Source organism: Pagrus pagrus (assembly GCF_965226575.1).
Source record: "Pagrus pagrus genome assembly, chromosome: 21".
Lineage (NCBI taxonomy): Eukaryota > Metazoa > Chordata > Actinopteri > Spariformes > Sparidae > Pagrus > Pagrus pagrus.
The window spans coordinates 15,467,057-15,487,784 of NC_140208.1; the positions used below are offsets into that span (position 1 = coordinate 15,467,057).

The 20,728-nt window shown below is 39.9% G+C and overlaps 2 protein-coding genes across 6 annotated transcripts in view; one reads left to right on the forward strand and one right to left on the reverse strand.

Annotated features, from left to right (window-relative positions):
• dcun1d3 (defective in cullin neddylation 1 domain containing 3) overlaps positions 1-20,728 on the reverse strand; it is a 65,480-nt gene that overhangs the window by 2,706 nt on the left and 42,046 nt on the right. For 2 of the 3 annotated variants that reach the window (XM_084342030.1, XM_084342031.1), the window contains exons 4-6: positions 3,816-3,898; positions 2,720-2,770; positions 2,032-2,582 (exon numbers count right to left, since the gene is read on the reverse strand). In XM_084342030.1, coding sequence (XP_084198156.1) covers positions 2,032-2,471 — 440 coding nt within the window. In that variant the 5' untranslated portion in view covers positions 2,472-2,582; positions 2,720-2,770; positions 3,816-3,898. Of the gene's footprint in view, positions 1-2,031; positions 2,583-2,719; positions 2,771-3,815; positions 3,899-5,027; positions 5,447-20,728 lie in introns of those variants that run through there. The other variant, XM_084342029.1, reaches the window with a different exon arrangement.
• On the forward strand, positions 4,247-8,705 carry lyrm1 (LYR motif containing 1). Of its 3 annotated transcripts, none has more exons than XM_084342032.1 (6): positions 4,247-4,436; positions 5,814-5,904; positions 6,919-7,101; positions 7,204-7,264; positions 8,055-8,086; positions 8,183-8,705. In XM_084342032.1, exons 1-6 carry the CDS (start codon positions 4,423-4,425, stop codon positions 8,294-8,296), a joined length of 495 nt encoding a protein of 164 aa, XP_084198158.1. In that variant the 5' UTR covers positions 4,247-4,422; the 3' UTR covers positions 8,297-8,705. The 3 variants fall into 3 exon arrangements, with proteins under 3 accessions (XP_084198158.1, XP_084198160.1, XP_084198159.1); XM_084342034.1 differs by lacking the exon at positions 4,247-4,436 and adding an exon at positions 4,636-4,728; XM_084342033.1 differs by lacking the exon at positions 4,247-4,436 and adding an exon at positions 5,011-5,100.

The window sequence follows — 20,728 nt, forward strand, 5'->3', positions numbered from 1 at the left end:
ACCTAACTTTGATGGTCAGAGTTGCCCCAATGCAGCCATTGCAGCTGTGTCAGTGCTGCCAGTTGATCTACTGGGCAGATTCCCAAACTTTTGTAAAGTATGCACGATTTACATACCAAAACATGTAACTGGCTGCGTTTAAAAATACCACAATTACCATTTAGGGAATACATTTAAAAATTGTACTTAAAACTGTTCATTCATTCAATGAGACACTGACAAACATCATTTCACTTCAGTGCTTTGGGCCTCAACCCGGGCAGATATACAACATAATAGGCTTTCAAAGTCAAATGTAATATAAACAGCTTCAGTAAGCATCAGGTGACAATGAAACATGTTGGTAACCAGAGTGCGGTGTTGTCCAAAGCCTGTGGATAGAAAAGTGCTGAGTTAAAAATCAGAGAGGGGGAGCAGTGACAAGCGACCCGGCCAGCGGGCAGCCCTATTCATCTCCGACACTGACTGCAGAGTGGGAGTGCACAGCAGGATCCATTTCCTGTGTGCCCCCTACCTGACAGTGGGAAACGGGTGTGTGTGAATGTGTGTTTGTGTGTGTTTAGTTGAGCAGCTGGGTGTTTGAGGTGGGAGCGATGGACCACAGACTAGAAGGTTAAACAGGCAGGAAGTTGCTTCTGTGGCTAGAGGTTTAGTTATAAAGACATCAAGCTAGTTATTAGTGGTGGATGATATTTAGTAAGCAGTATTTTGGGAATAACTGTCTGAAACATATGATCAATAACCAAAACAAGACAAAATATTATTTGATAAAAAAGGTGATTTGTCAGTTAACTGCAACTGCCATTAATTATAGCTACAATATACTTTCTCCTTAGGTGTGGCCAATTCAAAAATGACTGACTTGCAACTGTACATAGTGCCGGTCATGTGCCATCAATCCGTCCTTACAATATGCAGGGAGTTGCCTGTACACTGCCTATAATAAAAGGAATAATGCCAATGGACTTTCGAAATGTGCTTCTGGCTGATACCTTTGCATTCAAACACACTTTGTGGCAGGAAGTTGTGAACCGCCTCACTTAATCCCATGCATGAACAAGATACTCAAGTTCAATCATAGCTCTCAGCCAAAGGCAACACTTAAGAGGCGTGGCGTTCCGGTTAAATGTCACTCGAAGTGAAACATAAAGTGCATTGAGGAGTTTTTGAGTGAACTGTGTTACAATAAACGAAAGGGTCTGACACGGATCAGGCTGTAACCAATAATCAAAAATGCCTTGATTGGCCCCAGTCTCACAGTTTCACTTGAGAATCCTGGGTAATGTTTTCACTTCAGGCAACATAGTTGACAGCATGTTTCAGCGAAGAGAAGGATGAGTGTCATGGAGCAGGTTAGGGTTAGGGGTTTTAGGTCTTTTTACATGACATAATGTTAAAGATTTGAGGAGGGGATTTTTGGGGGGAAGAGTTTCACCTTCATTGGATAGACTGACAGCGAAGGTGAAAAACAGAAAACATTAGAAAAGAGACATGTAGGAGATGCAACAGAGGAATGGGCCACCAGGACACTCTGACCCCTTTTCCACAAGTTCTCTTCTGGTTTGTGAAAAAAATAGCAGGTTTGCCTGGACCTGAAATGCTAGCCGGGTGTGTCATATTAGACGGGCTGCTGTACATTGTGTAATGTCCTCTGTTAATGACACATCCTTGATTACAATGGTTCCACTCAAAACTGGTGGGAATGTGGGCTGGTTCACGAGATAAATCTCATGTTCCAGGAATCCTGACAAAATGTTTCAAGAACCAGAGCTAATTTGTTGGAACAGGCCCCATTGAGAAATGGCAAATGTAATACCAAAATATATGCAATGTTTTATGCAAGTGATTTAAAGTAGTCTGTGTTCCATGAGTGTTTGCAGATACAAGGTCTTACTGGGTAATTAAATCAGGGGAGGCATTAATTAAACTATACTATGTCAACTTATACTACTGTGCAGTAGTTATGCTCGTTTATCCTGATCGACAAATACCAGACAACAACACACCTCATTCCCCAAAACTCCACCTTACCTTGTAAACTTGCACATGGTAGCTGCTTGAAACTTCCAGGCAAGAACAAGCACACGAAACTCTGCTGGGTCCACACACAGGTCATTACAAAACCTCTCCATGCCTTCCTCCAAGATGGCGTCTTCGTGTTCATCTTTGTAGCAGCAGAACAGCTCATCAATGCGCAGCATAGACAGCCCATCTCCATCCAGACACTCGTCCTTGCGTGGTTCCCCCATCACTGCAGGGATGACCGGTGTCTCCACTGTAACCTCCAACGCCTTGGTGCCATTCGACAGCTCGCTGGTGGCTTTGCTACACGGGGCGCTGGGCTCTTCCTTGTGGCCCCCACCAGCACTGCCTCCTTTCTTGTGGTGGGACTTGGAGCCGCTCTCCTTGTCTCCACTCTTGCTGCCGAGTGAGGACGTTGGATTCTTACACTTGGTGACACACTGGCCCATGTCGTTCTCCCTGGTCCCTCGTCTGGCTTTCCTCCGCACCTTCAATCCCCGTCCGAACCGCCTAGACGCCTCTGCTGTGACCTGGCGAGACGTCTCAACATACCCTCAGGCCTGAGGTGGAAAACAATTTGAAAAATGTTAAATCGGCATGGAGTGGAGATCACAATCAAAAGATCCACATTTGTGTGGCTGTTGGTGGAAGAAAATCTGGGATTTTTTTAACACTGAGGGTCAAGAAGTTAAGCTACCTGTGCCAAAGCTGCCACGATCCAGGTCTTGCACTGCCAGACTTTAAACCCCTTAGAAAGTGATGATGAGAGAAAACAACAGTCTGTTTGAATACATACACACACACAGCAGATAATTACAGAAACATTTACAATTACATTAAGAAAAACATGCCTGGTAACAACAGAAACCTACAATGGTAGAACTGCTTTTGTTTTTCACAGAGCCACTACATAACTTTTAGTTTCTTTACTCCCTTTAGCTTTATCCTGTCACATTTAATTTCATGATAACCCTTTACTGTATCCACATAAATAGCTTGTGTACAACTGTGTGTTTATCTTTGCTTGGTGTCAGGAGTTAAAATATAGTGTCAGACATTTGACAGGAGTTTTACCATGTTCTACAATGAGCAGTGAGTGCAGTGTTGCTGCAATACTACATCCCTGGGAGCAGATGAAAACAAAGCAATCACAGACACGATTAATTTGCTAAAATAGCAACCATGGACCAAGACTGTGGAGTTACTTTGCTAAAAAAAAAGGCACAGAAAAGATCTTGCAGTTTTCATTGGCAATCATTATGTGTAATTGACTTTAGCGTGATTGTTCCCAATCTTTGGTAGCAAGAAGTCAATGAAAAGCACACTCCTCTTTAAGATGAAGAAAAACTAAGGGAAACATGATTACTTGGTCATCTGTGCCCCTTTACAGATTTTTTTGAGAGAGGACATAAACGCATGGAAAAGATAAAGGATGTCCAGCTCATAAGGAACATCACTGTAAGGAACTCTTACTTGTGGCTGGCAAGTAAAATCTCTAATAATGAGGATAAAAACGTATGTGCAGAACGTGCAAAAAGCAGGAAGTGACATGTGATGCTTTCATGGAGAGGAGGGAGAAAATCTGTTTACTGACTGAACAGCGGCAATCAAACTAAGGCAACGCAAATACCAGCTTTATCCCTATTCTAATTACCCAATTAATCTCAAAGTACCTTATTTAATTTGTGTGTTAATGCGATGAATCATTCCTCCATCACATCCGCACATAAAATGCAAGACTCGGTCAGGTGTTAAATAACTAATAAAGTAGCTGGTCGGGGGAAATTACTTACAGACGGTCCCTCAGATGGCATTGGCCACAGACCAAAGTGTCGTCCTATTCTGCTCCATCATTGTGACCTTGACATCCGCAATGCTGAAAAGACACATTATCTTGTCATCATAAGCAGAAAGTGATAGCTCATCATACCCAAACCTGCAGGACTATTTTTGTCAACATGCAATGAATATGGTGATTAGAGCACAATAAAACTGTTCGCCTTATTGCAGGATTATTCCACTACTGATTAATAGCTACAAAGAACATTATGTACGGAGAATATACTGTGTAGCGTGGACAAGACTTTATATCTTTGGTGCTGGGCTTGAAAATCTCTGATAGGTGTCCAGTGACAGACCTCTCACAGGGGCACAGCTAGGCTTTGTTGTGAATTCAAGCTCATGGGCTCTGTTGTCAAATCCACAACTTACTTCTGCAACAAACTTTTACTTTGTGTTGTGATCAGTGATTGTCAAGCCACGATTCTTGGTCTCACATTAGCCAATACAGTGTATACGTGCATTTATTCATCATCGGGGCAAATCAAACTGATCACTGCACTGGGCATGTTGAGGCAAATGTCTCACTAGCCAATCCAGGCTTACTTCACCCAACATCTGATGGACGTCTACAGGTCTGCCTATTAATCAGAATTTTGAATCATCATCCTCAACGAGCTAGCATGCTGCGTTAGCCGAGCACTTCAGTATACAGTAATTACTTTATCTAACATAGATCATTAGTGCTGAAACTGTCAGATAACAAAGTTGAGCTAGAAGACAAATGCGTGATAGCTGCCGACACTGTTGTCAAAGCACATCCTCAGTTAAATTACGTAGCTGACCTTAAGTAACGTTAGCAGGCATTAACGTTATTTTTTTACCAAGTTATGTTCATTGGGAAGTGGCGAGCACAAACAGGATCAAGTGAGCTTAACAGGACACGCACACCACCCAAAAATGTCACGTAAACAGCGTTTCTATGTCAATTCACACCTGGCAAATTTAACCGTTCACTATTTCAGATAGTGCTCGTTATGAAGCGGTTATCGATTAACGAGACATCACCGCCGCCGGGCCATTTACATTAAAACTGCCTGGCCCTGACGACGTCGCCATAGCTAGCTAGCATCAGCTCGGTTAACTAAAAGTTAGCTATCGGCTAAGCTAGGTCTTTCGATTAAGACACCGAGAAATACCACAATTATCCCCGGAAAGAAACTTACCTTTTTGGGAAATTCTATTGTGTGGAATTGGATGTACATCACTTCGGGAATGCCAGCACAAATTAAGTAGTTGGTAAGTTGGCCAGGGTTAGGGTATACGATCAGAAACGAACTGAGGCAAACTCGTCGCGTTAACTCAGATTGCTATAGCTAACTAGTTAGCCGCCAGCTGACAAAAACTTCCACATCTATATCGAATTATATTCCGCTTTTTTCAAAGGAAATAAGTAAAGAGCTGGCATCCAGCGTGTGCCTTTGAATCCGTTTTCAATTATGCTCGCTCTTTGGAGAGAGTTAAAAGACCATCTCGGACTAAAGCAGCCAATTTCTTTGTGCTTCCCCCTTTTAGTCATTGAGTGTAGCTACATTGTGGGCATTTTCCTGCATCACTTCCTCTCTGCTTACAAGCGACCAACAGCTGATCCTCCTCTCAGCGATGGCAACGATACTATAAATTTTTTAATTGTAACACAATTCTGTGCTTCCGAAAACAAACTTACACCCAAATGTAAAAATAAATAAATAAATAAAATACTGAAGGATGTGTTTATAATGACATATTACCGAGACAATTGAGAGAATAATATTGAATGCTGGAAAATGTGTCAAAACCTTTTATAACTCATCCGAAATGCCTTATACTTGTAATAATATACATTTTATTAACAGAAATGTTGTTTCCACTTTGAATAGGTAAAACATCTCCAACTTTGTGAACGACGAAAAATTAGAGACACTCGTTTTAATGTGTCTTTTTAATTTCTTCTTTGCGACCTCCCTGTTTAGAAGCCAGCTTGGGAAACACGTCATCATCAGGCGACAAATGTGTTTCTGCTGTCCTAGCAAGCTACTGCCAAACTACCCTCAGACACAGTCGGTAGGTCAAGTTCTGCAATATTAACGTAAATTGTCAAACATAATGATCGATAGCGCTGATGTAAGGTGTTAATTTAAATGGCGCTCAACTAGACAGTAATCTCTTTTCTTTAACAACAGGCAGACCTACATTATTAGAGCTGTCAGGAGAAAGCTCAAGCAGAGCTAGCTTCATGTTGACAAGTGATGAAGGGTTGCCTCATGCTCTCTGTTTGGGAAACAAGTATAAATTCAAAGGCGCTAATAGCATTATACTTATTAGAAGACTTACTTTAATCGGAACACGTATCAGAACATTGGATTAATACCTCAGTCAGTCATGTAACAGTTACTTAAGGCTGTGTTTGGATAAAAGCCCTCTGTTGGTTTTAGTGACATCTAGTGTTGAATGATGGAAACAGTTTGATAACAATTTGCTCAAGGTCCCAGGTGACTGCCTGTCAACAGGGTTTGATGATTTAAATAAATAGCATATTTGTTGGGACATTTGCACAGCTAAGATACATCTCCAATTAAGGCAGGTCTTGCATTATTAACTATTCTTGTGGGGATCTCTGTCATTTTATTTTAAATTGTTTTGTCACATGATGTATACACATTTAAAAAAATAAGTTTTGTTTCATCAAATCACCACGAACAGTTAAACTCCGGTGTGTTTTGGTGTTATTCCAGCATAGTACTGGTTAGTTTCTTGGTCTCTTGGCAAATAATGACACTCCCACATTAAGTGTGCTGTTTTCATAATAATAAATGTGAACTTTAGAGCACCCTACCAGATTAATTAGACTCTGGGAACACTAGAAAGGCTTTTTTTCTATTCTCCGGCTACTTTGTCATGTTCATGAAAGTGATTTCCAGGTAAATTAGTATCAAACTAGGGGGCCTGGTGTGTGATACAGTGTCCTTAAGTACAGACTGATGAATTAACAAGGGTGTGAGCATTATACATAGTATGAACACGTTTTGTGATGACATTGTTCTCTTCTATCCAATTTAAAACCCGTTTATCGTGAAGTTAAACTTCTGTTTTGGAGCCCCGATGACGGCCTCCACTCGCAGGACAGTGTTGTCGCTGTACATGCGGGTGTTTCGCATCGCCCGAACCTGGCAGGCACAGAGCGGGGTAACGAGTGAAACAGAGACTGAGAGAAAGTACATACTTCAGGAGGCTCGCACTCTCTTCAGACAGAACCAGCAGGTGTGAACAACAATACACTTTTAGACACTCACTGAAATGAAAAAGCAGTAGTTTTATAGCTGTTTATATGACTAATCCTTTCTTCTGTGTGCTTCTTCTCAGCTCGCAGATCAAGAGTCAATAAAGAGGTGTATAGAAGAATGTGAAGCAAGGATAGAAATAGGTAAGAGGGATGCCACAGGTTTCCTTACATAAGTCTTGAATAAGTCTTATCTTATTTGGATGAGGACCACAGTAACAACACAGTAAGACTGTAAAACGATGTGATAGATACTGTATTGCCACAGTATTTGTAACTGAGTGACTGAACAAGTTCAGCTGACAGCCTTCAGTGTTTCAGCATGAGTAAGATGACGAGTAAACATTGACTGAGTGGTTTGCCAAAGAATGATCAGTTTTAGGTGCAGTAAAAGCAGAACCATCAGCATGAGCAGGGTTTATATTATCATCAGTTACTGTAAGATAATAATTAGAAAACTGGCTGTTATGAATAGCTCACATAAGTTCAGAAAGGTATTATGCTCTTGCATGCTTGATGATTTGTTTTTTTGTTTTCATGAGTATTTTATTTGCGAGCAAAGAGCAGGGTTTGTACAAAGTCTTAATAGTTTTGAAAATGCTTCATTTTGAAACAGTTTTCGAGGTGAGAACATGCTTGAATATAATCCTTGAAACATGCTTGATTTTCAACATAATCTGGTGTTCCATCGCCACAATCATTCACGCAAATCAAGTCTTTTAATAAGGACGAGACATGATCCCGTTATCATATTGGTTTGTTGTGCTGTGGCGTAGAAATTAGCAAGAATGAAATACTCATGATCAAAACATGCAATCAAAGTGAATATAAACAGCTGGTAGAAGGAAGTAGGAAGAGGGATATTTTGTAGCTACTGCTTTTGTAGTTTTAATATAATGTCAACTACCAACACTGACATTCATTTTTTTCACAGGTCTACATTACAGGAACCCATATCCAAGGGCTGTAAGTAATAACCATAATTTATACAGATTAGATTGTTTTTCTCTGTGTTGTTGACAACTTTTATTCACATATTTTGTTTTCTGAACATCCCCATAGACCTACCTACCACCACTGGGACTGGCGACTCAGAAAGGCAGGAAGCTGCGAACACAGCAGCGCCTGAGGAAGCAGGCCAAGCCAATTTACTTACAGTCACAAGATGAGACTTGATGCTCGATATCCCCGCTCCTCGCCAAGAGTTCGAGTTACCAAGGACAGGAAACTAGAGTGTAGTCACATGCTGATCTCATGGGCTGAGTAGTTTGTGAGGCACTCGATGATGCCTGAATATCCGTCATTCAGGAAAAAGCCATTTTTTTCATCGGTATTGTTTTTTTTTGTTTTTACTGTGAACTGCGTAAACATGAGTCATAACTGTAGGTTTGAGAGTGGCCTGTAATATAAGATCAAGTTGTATTTTGTATTTATTTTTCTGTTTAAAAATGGTGTTTTAAACTCTTCACACGTTCTTTCAAATTGAACATGTGAAAATACAGGTTTGTGTTAAAATTGTGTAAGAATACAAATACACTTTCATTTCAGTGAAGTCCGACAGTAAAGTCTTAATTCTAGTCAACAATTTGTGGTGTTCTCTCTTCTCCAGAATGCACCTCATTTTAGAAACCAGCCCCTGATATTGAGCCTATTCCTCAGCATTTTCATGTAGGTAGCCTGTTTTGTTAATGTAGAAAATGTGAAATGAACCCCAGAAATGTTGGTGACAGCACAGAGGAAGTTGGGAAACAAGTCATTTTTCACTTACGCAAGACTTTAATCCATTGTAGTGTACGCAGATGGTGTACTTCCTATAAAGTTCTGAAAAATTAAAGAGGCCAAAAGACTCACAGGAGGAGGGCCGTTTACAGCTTAGTACATGCAAAAATGACACCATGTTCGGTAGGTCACTAGGTTTATACTGTGTATATGTCTTTTTTTGTGCAATTGCAAAGTTTGATTGAATATAATGGGGTGATTTATAAAGTGCTTTTCAGGAACGCACTGAAACAGAAACAGGATAAAAAATGTAAATGAAAAATGTGTTAAAAGTGAGAAATATCATTTAAAGTGCGATACGATAAAAAAAATTGTTGACTTTTCCATCTATTCAATATGTTTATTTTAAAAGGGAAACATGCTTTAGAGTGAATCTAAAAGGCTTCTTTATTTGATGAGACTAACATGTTTTTGTTAAGGACAGGTTTAAAAATAAAAAAGATCTACTTCATCAAGCTCTGTGGAGGCTGCAGATGTACAGGCAATAATAGCAATATACATATAATATGCAGTATTTATAATATATAAAATAACTATCCATGGTTTTGTCATTGAAGAGATAATCTACAGTTAAATTCTAAACATCTCATATATGAACATTTGGTCTATCTTACAATAGATCTGTTGTGTTTTCTTCAGGTAGTGAAGAAACAATAAATAGCCTGCTTTTTGAAATGACATGCATGTTGTTCAAGGACATGTTACCATGAATGACACAGATATGATGGGTTTGTAGCGTTTGCAAATTAAAAGTTTAAACTAATATAAAGTGTCAAAGACTTTGAGCAGTGTTCTGAAAGTCACTTTTCTATAGATGCTATTAAGAACACAAGATTGTTCTTGAACTAGCAGACCTAACAGGCTCTCCATTGTGCAGAATCTAATGTTAAGCATGATTGGTTTATTGGATTAGTAGAAATTAAATGTTTCATTTCAGTTTTCAGTTATTTTAGATGGTAATTTAAAAAACTGTATTACTCTTTGTGCGTGAAATAGTGCCATTATACTCCAATACTTCTGGAGATGCGTTTTAAATCTAATTACAAGCAGAATATCCGTTTTGCTTTAGTATGTGTTTTGTCGTTTCCGCTGTTTCTCCAGAATAATGACACCCGTGTGGTGAAAGTTTGGTTTGTACATAACTGTCAATTCTACTTCCACAGAAGAGAAAGAAAGTTTTTCTTGTGAACCTGTTGACTCATTCAGATATAAATGGTCACTGACAGATGGGGTTGAGAATTCACTTTCAGTGTGACTCATTACATTTTACTGAATAGTGAGCTCAGTGTTCGCTGGTACAGACTGCTGACCATTTACTCATACTGCTGTAATGTACAAAACTGGCGTTAGGTTAATCATTAAATTATTCTCTCTTTGTTTGACCACAAACCACATTAATTTGTCATTTTGCATATACTCCTGTTTGTGTTTTACTGATGGCAGGTAGTAGCACGTGTATTATAAACGGGGACTTACTCGTCTGTGCAGTAAATGTGTGCGTTGAACATATAAGACGTACAGTTAAATTAATATTTCAAGAGAAACAATTAAGAGGCTGAAATTCACATGCTCTTACAGTAAAAATTTTTTCCATACATTAATCATTATTGAAACAATAAAAGAGCAACTTCATCATAAGGGTTAAACCAGCTTGCAAGAATGATAGGCTTTAATAATGTGGTTCATTTCAGTGAGTTGGCCACAGTACAAATGTACTTGAAAAGCCCTCTGTAGCTGATGTATTCTGTGGGGACTGAAGTATATTTTATGTTCTGCTCCACTTTCCAGCAGAGAGTGGAAAATCAAAAATGTGGATCAGCAAACACGACTTCTGATAATCTCAGAGGGTCACGTATTTACAGTTCAGTATTGTTGATACAGCGCTGTATATCACTGAGCCGTAACACCCCAGAGCTCATAACGTAGACTTCATCAGAACATTGCATTTCACACTCTGGATAGAGTCACCTTGGCAGGCACAGTCTCCTCTATTCGAGGACTTTTTGGGGCCATTTTCTTTGTCCTGCGGCACCACATTGGCCTGCATAGACCATATGATGGAGCCCAGTGGACACATAGTGAAGGAGAAAGTGCATGTTTTACTGAGTGACGTCAGTCCAGGGGCTGACACACTAGACTCCAGCCTCAGGCTGTGGTGTCTTCAGAAGTGAACAGTGTCCTGGTAAAAACGAATGGTCCCTGACACTAACATGTCCTATATTGAGGTTAGTGTGTCCTCACACAGATCCTACACAACGCGACAGAACCTAATGAGTGACGCACACAGAAAATAAGGTTTGTAAAGGAACACTTGAGGCCGACTGTAAAGTAATCTCCTGAAGACAAGGGGTCAGACGAGGAAACTATCGGTAAGTGGGAAGACGAGCCTGCAGCAACACCAGAATAAGCTAAACTAGGCTGTCTACAGAAGTAGACCTATAAATCAGTATGACGAAGGAGTAATTCTGGACATCAACTGTTTCTGCCTGACTAACTGTCTGATTGATGCCTTAACTGACATCAAGACTGACTGGATAAACTCACTAAATCATGTGTATCTCTGATGAATACAAGCTGTAGGTGATTTGTTCATTTTTAAAAGGGTGGTGGCCAAAACACTAACCCTTAACACTAAACTTAAGACTAACTCTAACCTTATAGTAAGAACTATGTCAGTAGTCATGTCTCCTCTAAAAGGCTGGGTGACTTCCTCCCTCATGTATTCCTGAATATAAGCATAAGGACTGAGTAAACATATATATGACTTTGAGTTGGACTGACCAAAACATTTTAAAAAGAGTTTCAGAATAAAACGTGTTAGATGAACTTTGGGCAAATAAAGATGTAAGAAATGGTTAAAACCTTACACTCTTTAGCCACCAGGGGTCAGCCCATACTAAGTACTGAGGCCTCATGTAGTTCAGTGAGTTCATCCCTCAGGATCATGACCCAACTTTACTAGAATGAGTGGACCACAGGCTTTGATGTGCATCTGCCATACCTGTGGCAAATCATTTCAGCTGACACAAACCTGACAGTGTACAAACGTCAATGTCTCTTGATTAGGAGGCAAAACAAACAGTTAATGAACCTCTTCATATAAACTCAAAAAAGTCATCTGAGTCCTCACAGTTATTACCACGCCAGACTTGAAAAATAATTGTCTGATTCACGGTAAACACACTCTGTTAAATTGCGGGGTGGTTGCTGCGCTCTCTGTTCTCTTTCTGGAGACTACATTACCTCAGTGATAAATGACTGTCCTCAGTATAATTGACCGCTGATGGGAGAGCAGCGGCAGCAGCAGCCGGCTGTTTTAACATTAATGGCGCGTAGTGACTCACTCTATGCATTCATATAGAGCATATCTGTTGAACAATGACTCTTCTTTTTTTACAGAGTCATTCTTAAGGGGATATTTCATTCATTTAATAACTTAGTGCTGGTCCGATACATATGACTGAGCTGATAACGGTGCACGTTGCTTCTCTCAGTAGGCTGAAAATAACTAAATATGGGCAAGAGACAATGCTCACATGCATATCTGCTCTTAGATATGCAAACAGAACCTTTATGAATACTGTATCTGCAGCTGATTTACTTAAATCTGCACAAAAAAAACTGATGGTGTAGGTTGGTAGGTTGAAGACAATATACTGTAAGGTCATTTGCGTTTTCCCCGGGCTCTAACCATCAGCATGTTAGCATTCTCATTGTGAGCATTTAAACATGTTTAACCTTTATTTTCAAGACCGACTCTATGAAACAAAGGGTGCTGCAGTGACAACTATAAGCAGAAATCTGTTACTTTCCACAGGCTGTCACCTACTTCTGTGGATGATGTCACTCTGGCAAAGATGGCGGAGCGGTTGTTAAACATAGTGTGGAAGCCTGCTGTTTATTTGAACGGGAAATGTGCCAGCTGGTGAACTGTGATCCGACTGCTTATGCTATTGATTTTGATACATGAAACAGTGTGATGACTCTGTTTTGAACAGACTTAATTGGCAACACAGCAGCAGAGTGTGGAGCGCATCTCCCAACAGTGTAAATGTGACACTTTGGGTTTTTTTGTAATACCACACTATACAGGTGGATAAATTACACAATATGTGAATTACACATTTGCACGTACAAGTTGCATTAGGAAAAATGTATGTGTAAAAATACACAAAATCTGGTCTTGTTCCCTAAAACACTTATCCTTTAACCTGGTGTCTGCTCTATACTTTTGGACTGAGCACGTTTAAAAATAACTCAACCAGCTCATAAAATACTTGCTATATGCTATGTGTTGTTCAAATACTTTCAGATTTAATTTACAACCAGATGGGTAGGAGTTTCCTCTCTGAACTGTAAACAATCTTCATAGTTGTTGTATTTTTATATATTTTGTTCCTTACTGCTGCAATGAGCTATACTCCCCATGGTGATCATTAAAGTCTCATTTCATCCTTAAAGTGGACTTTATGTAGACATACTGTTTGTTTGTTTCAGGCATTATGGTGAGAAGTTTCATCTCAGGGGCATTTTCTCTTCTTTCCCAGGCCAAAAAGTTATTTAAATCAATCAATAATGATAATAATTATAATAATAAACTTTCACATAAAGGGTTGAAAAAATGCATCTCTAAAGTTTGTTGGAAACTTTTCTTTTTTTTTCATTACATTTATATCTTTATCATTATTTTTGTAACATGTAGACTAACATGTTTATCTATATCAAGAATTGTTTTCTAACCCTAAAACATTGTTTCAACCATGAAGCAAAATTATAAATCTTGCCTGTCTGTAATTAAACTTTCAAAATAAAAGTCTCACAGCAGGCATGTGACCCATTTCTGCTGTGATGTCACATTAAAACTGGATCATGGAGGAAAAAAAAGGTGGTTCTTTTTAAAGATTGTCTGGTGTTAATATATATATTTAGAGATTCACCTGAGAGCAGTGTCATTATGGCAATGATAAATAAGCTTCAGTACAAGAAGAATACAACGGCTCCACAAAGAGGAAAGTGATCCATCATACAGCCCCTTTAAGCCCTTCACTCGGTGTGCATTATTTAGGGGTTTCAGAGAGACCCCGGGGGAAATATGGTGGAAGAAACAGTGGGAGCAGGAAGAAAGAAAAGGATAGGGTAAAGAATAATGCAGGAGTTAGACATCTAATGTTGTACTAACGGATCTACGAAGAGGTAATTAGATGCTTGTAAATGGGGAAATCCAGCTCCTCGTCTTACCTGCTCAACCTGCTTTTATGCATTGATGCAGGTCACATTATTGTCTGTCCTGGTTGTAGCATCATTAAATAAATATCAAGCTTGTTTTCACTTTATAAGGCAGTCAAAACACACAAGATATGGGAAATCATAGAGCTACTGTAAAGGCACGTAATCTTTGATGAGGATAAAAGAAATATTCAACTGACATTAACATACTAACATACTAAAAGCTATTCATTTCTATTTCATTCTATTCTAGTACAATGAATCACTTTTAACAATGCCACAGCCATAATGTTTCAGCGGCTGCTGCTGTAGTGCAGCTATGACCTTTGCGACCTTTCATGCTTTCTATGAAGGTCGTGTCTACAATGCATTATAAGCACATTCATAAGACATTATAATGTCTTAATAATAAAAAACTCTTTATAAATGTTTATTTAAAAAAGTAAAGTGACAGCACTTTATGAGGTAGTTAGCAATTGTATGATACTATCTACTAACACATTTATGAGGACACATGAGCTGTATTTCCTGGTTGCAAGTAAAGTGTAGACAAAAACAATTGCAATGATTATCAAAGCCACGTCAAGTGTGGTATTTTCCTGAACACGCAACTTCACATTAGAATTAAAATAGACAATGGCACCATCACAATAAACAGTGTCCAATTATACAAGACAGAGGTAGTGTTGGGCAAATCTCCCAGGACAGGTGTGAATGTGCAACAGACAGTGAAGCAGTGTTGCTGTGAGTGAGCTCAGCCAACCTACACTGGATTTATAAAAGTTGAAATAAAAAATAACAGAGTCTCTTTACAAACCAAAATCAGTGCAATCTCAGTTTATCCGACAGTAAAGACAGGTTGCAAAGCTTTTTTAACAATTATGAACAACATATAATATGTAATAATTCTGCATTAAAATGTCTAAAAACGACTAGACCTTTGTTATTACCTCATCCGTGAACAATCCGAGTCACATCTGATAGATTGTCATCAGCAGTGGTGGCTGTTTAATGGTGTATTCACAACCAACATAGTAAGTTTGACCTCGGGATCATTTCTGTTTATTTGTGTTACTCGCAGGAATGCTTATTTTCCCCAGTCAGCCAGAATACTTGTACTGTAATACTGTACATAAGCTGTAAGCTAGCAAGCTACAGCACGCACTGAGGGTGTGTGTGTCTGTGTGTTTGCAATCAGGTCAATCACTGCACTCAGCACTCACCAGAGACTAAGGTTGTCTTTCTTCTTTTTCCCCTCTCCTCTCTGCAACTTTTCGTTCATGAAGTAAGGCGCATTTCCCTTCCAGCTCGAGTCAGCAGTCAACAATACAGTACATAAACACCAGACAATGGCGGTCACTTCCGTGGATTGCTGTTGCAGTCAGGTTGATAAACAGGGGTGAAGATAAATCCGCTCAAGTTTAAAAGTAATCTCTGAGCTCTTTTGCTGTCAGTAAACGGCTCTGAATCAGATAACAACTGGATGTGACTGTGATGTGGTTATTCCTCCAGAAGGTCTGGCTCTGCACCCAACTTTCTTTCTTTCTGTCTTTATAACTGGCTAAAGTTACGGTTGTTATAATGTGCTGTGTAACCCAGGAGTCTGGGGGTTAGTATGAGGCATTATGAGTGCTTATCTTAATACATTATGTCAACCACTTATAATACTTTATAAACCTTGTTATAAGTGGTCATGCGTTATTCTAAACATTTATAACATTTTATAAAGCCTTATATCTGCATTATCATGTCCTATTAATGTGCTTGTGATGCATTACAGACATGGCCTTCATAGAGAGTGTTGATCATAAAAGCAGCCCTTTGTTGCATATTTGATTTAAACGATGTTAGTTCCTGATTAGATTGGTGCTCCAGTGATTCAATTATGAGCAATCATCCTCATCAGAGTCATGGTATATATTAATTTCAAAGGCAATCAAGCATTTTCTGAAGCCTCTAAGATTTGAACACATCTCAGTGGGCCTGCAATTTTTCCTGTGATTGAACAATTTATATGAAATCTCTCAACTCTGCACAGATGACACACTTATCCTAAATACACCACACTTATTAATGGAAACAGTTTTCAGTATGTACATGATTTACCAGAGGTAAGCAGTTAAAAACTTAAAACAAAAAAAAGATTCCTGTAGCTCATCTTGAGGTACATATTTTAAAGGAGAGTGTTTGGAACGGGGCGATGATCAATGAGAGAGGAGAAAATGACAAAACATATCAGACAACGATTAGATATTTTTGTTTTAAGTGACATATTTGATGTGACATAATATAGGCAATGAAAGGATGAAATGTTCTTTCATGACTAAACGCTTAATTGCCCTTTCATGTCGCCGCAGACATTTGTCTCATCTCCGGCTCTCTCGCTCTCTCCCGTCCCACTTGCTCTTTGTCTTTCTCTCGGCTTTTGTTTGGACTATACGTTTCACATTGTCTCAGCTCACAGAGTAGCAACTCTGAGATTGGAGGAGGAGGACCACTGCGTGTGGGTTGACTGGAGTAGTGTGGCTAGTATTGCTCAGCGCCTGCAGTATGGAGAGCGCAGACGAGTGCTGATGCATGCTTGGTTAAACTGTGTCCACTGGGACGCTACATGGAAAGTGTGTGAAGTGTACGCAAGTGTGTCGGAGAGCCAAAGCGAGGTCAGGGTCGATGGGGAGACGGTTCAACTTATTCTATATTTTGAAAACGTCATTGAAAATCCCACCTTTGTCCTCTGGATTCCTACAGTTTCATTTTAAAATCACTTCACATGCTGAGGCAGAACTTCTATAGCTGAATGAGATAATACAGAAAACTGAGGACCACTAGTTGCTGAGAGTCATTACTGTGTCCGACACAGATAGAGCACAAAGCCTGAGAGTGCTTTATATTATTTGCCAACCGGAGTCATGTGCCCACAAATGTGAGCCAGTGCCCTGTAGAGGTGTTTAACAATGACTGAAAGTCCTGAGGTCCAACTCTAGTGTTGGGTCACAGGGTTACTGTTCCTGGGTAACTCGAAGAAGCCATCAAATATTTAGCTGGCCTCCTTTTCATGATCACAGTATGTAAACAAACATATTATCTGTGTGATTGACACACGATCTTTTGGCCTGGCACGACAGTGAAAGCCTAGACAGCTCTTTAGTGTAAAAGGAAAAGAGGGTCACAGAGGAGGATTAATTATCAAATTAATTTCCACGAGATTTGATTAGAGCACTGGGAATACTGCACTACAGCAGGCACAGGCAGGTTTTTCGATGGACACAGTTTGGTTCTTGTGAGGCAAGCAAACTTAAGTAAAATATGATTTGTTTCAAGAGATAAATGAGCGTGTGAAAGACAAATCAGTTTAAATGCAGCACCTTGTATTCTATAGTTTTTCGCGGCACCCTACTTGCTGAGGAATGCACCCTCAGTGTTTCATTATCTGGTCCATTATTTAGCTCCCCTTCACTCCTCATGATATATTACTCACAGGGAGGCATTAAATGAAGGTTAGATGCATTTGCGCAATTTACTACAATGTAATGTCAATGAAATTAAAGTGATCAAACACAATAATTGTTTCCTTTAATTGTGGTAGATGCATGAAGGTGAATGGAAAACTCATTAAAGGGGCCAGATGAATAATGGAGGAGGGTGTGTTGGTGTTGTGCTAGCTTAGTTTACATCTTTGCTGGATGGAGCGCTGTTGTGGCTCCTTGGGGGGAGTAGGGAGTGAGGGCTCGGGGCAGGTGGGGCGGTCAGAGACAAAGCGAGGAGGCAGCAGGAGGAGGCTGGCAGGGCAGTGAGCCAGAGTGTCTCAGCACCGCGCAGTGAAAGTGAGGAGATGGCTCCGCTGAAAGGCTCGACCAGCGCCAGCCTCATCAGGCAAAAATGGAAAAAGGTTAGCCGGTGGCAGCCATGACAGGAAACACAACCTTCCTCATTGTAGTTGGTGGAAAAAAACCTGTAAGTGGGAATCGCTTCATGCAATTTGATAGGCTGCCTGCAAATTTAATGCACAAATTGATTTCTAAATGTTACATGGCATGTCACGAACGCTCGAATTCTCCAGTAGGTGAACTGCATTTTTTTTTTCTTACACTAAAGCACTAATTGTATGATTCACATGATGTGTGAAGATGATAGCTGATTACTGATACGTCATCACGTGGCACGAAGGCAAACTGTGCTTCACACCTTTAGGCAGAGGATATATAGTAGAGTGTACTGTGTGGTGAAAGTGACAAATGAAGCCGACTGGTCGTAGGTGGATGCAGGTGCTGGGTTTCAGGTGACCGGTGTTGCATGGTCAGCGTGGTAACCAGAGCTGGAATCTCCTTAGAGAGTCCAGGCTCCGCAGAATCTGTCCGATATGTCATGCATCCAGAATGGGAAATGACATGCAAAGACTGTTACACACAGGTGCATGAACATTCAGACGGCACATGGACACTCACACACCAATTTAACGTGAGCCATGCTCAGTGCTGCGGTTCCTCTGAAGCAGCCATGCATCCTCCTCCGAGGTGTCAGGGAGCGGCTGGAAGTGAAAATTAATAATCACAGGTCTCAAAGTGTGATCTTCTTACATATGCCTTGTTACGAGGGGCAAGGCAGTGATGTGCTAATTTTAGACCGTATCTAAATAGCTGTCGGTAAATCACTTGTCACATTAGCAATTCTCACGACTAGAATCAGAGTAAAGACTTTACAAGTGTTGGGTGAAATGAGAATGCAAACTAATTTTGTGGCTTAAAACATTAAATCATTTTAGAGAAACAGGGAGAAATATTTCAAGTATCAGTGATGACACCATTTGCTGTACATGCCTAAAGACTTTTCATTACCTCACCAACAATACTTCAGCTGGAAGTGTGGAGGACGCATGACATATTCATTAGTCATTCTCCTCGACAGAAGCATACTCACTTCCATTGCTTATTTCTCTTGTCATCTTTGTGTTTTAGGGTGTTACATACACAAAAGCCTTTCACTCTGTCATCGCTGTGTTTTTGTGTCTGTTCACAAAGAAACGGGAGTCTCGTTTGTTGTTCTTCACTCACAGAGTGATCCATTTTAAACCGAGAGAGGGCCAACGGGTGCAAACTAAGAGAATGATGTTGGCTGAGATGAGGTTCAGCAGGGGCTTTAGGTTGGTTCAGAACCAGTGCTGGTGTGGCAGGTAACCGGGTCAGAAACAAAGCACTCAGAGTGGCAGATGATTCATTTTGAGTGTGATTGCACAGCACTGAAAGAGCAGACAAAGAGAGCGTGGTTGAGAAAACACTCAGCATGAGTAGGAAGACTGACAATTCACAGCTCGGCATTTAAACCAGAATCAGATTCATTTTCATTGTACTGTGGAGGTTAGAGCTCCATACAGCCAAAATACATACTTTCACAGCATATTATTGAGGTCATATAGTTTTTTTAATAATAACAAATCAATTATAACAAGGAAAAAACTCACTGACTTGTTGATGTTGCCTGCAGTGTGAAAACTAAGTAAGGGTTTTTCTGTGCAACTATAAACGCCTGAAACAAAATTAGGGCCTCCCACACAGTGCAAAGGAGCAAATTAAGACTTATTATAGACAGGCGAATAAATAAAGCACTCAGCATAGATTCTTACACTTTCAGTGTTTAAAAAGCACTGTGCATTCAATTCACATACATGTCATTAAGCAGAGGTTCATCTGTTGAGGAAACAAGTTCATGACCAATAATGTAACGGCCTACGCTTAAAGGTCCGATTGGTAAAATAATTGATTGTTGAGTCTCATTCCAAACTCTTTGGAAACGAGAAGGTTGGGAGTAAGACTCACCAATCAACTATCTTACAAATTGCAGCTTAAATGTAAATTGGCACATAAAAAAAATAAATAAAAGAGCATGGAAATCAATTGTTCGCAGCAGAGAAAAACTTTTTCTACATTTCTTTCACTCACTTCCAAAGCTAGAATGGTAGTTAGTAGAGCGAATATCTCCACCACGGCCCAACTGTCTCCTTTCATTCAACCAAGCCTGATCTAATATGAAATGAAACATATTTAAGTACGCTAGATCAAGACTTTTTTTTATTCACTACTTAAATATGCCTGATTTTTTCAAGATCCATGCATATTCCTTGATAAATCAACGAATGTGGAAAAACACCCTATGTATCTCGCAAAGAATCCAGGATCAGGATCCACAACTTAAGTTAATGGGGATCATTCTGGGCCGAGATCCATCCTTCATCCAAGTTTTGTGGAGATCTGTTCAGGAGTTTTTGTGTAATCCTGCTGACAAATCAACCAACAAACAACCACACACACAAATGCATGCAGATCTTTCCTACAGCGGGCAGTGTTGCTCAAACCACTTTTGTCCACAAGGGCCGCCAGAATCAACACAAATCAATGGTCCTTGTAGCTGCTTTAAACTAGCACAAAAATCCTGGACAAAATTACCTCCCGTCATTAAGTGACTTGTTTTTGAGAGTGAACAGGCACAAATGCACAAGCACTCATTGCATAATGCACTGTAATTCTAAGTGCTGTGTTGTAGGCAACTGGACATGTTTCAGTTTCTTGAAGACGTTTCACCTCTCACCCAAGAGGCTTCTTCGGTTCT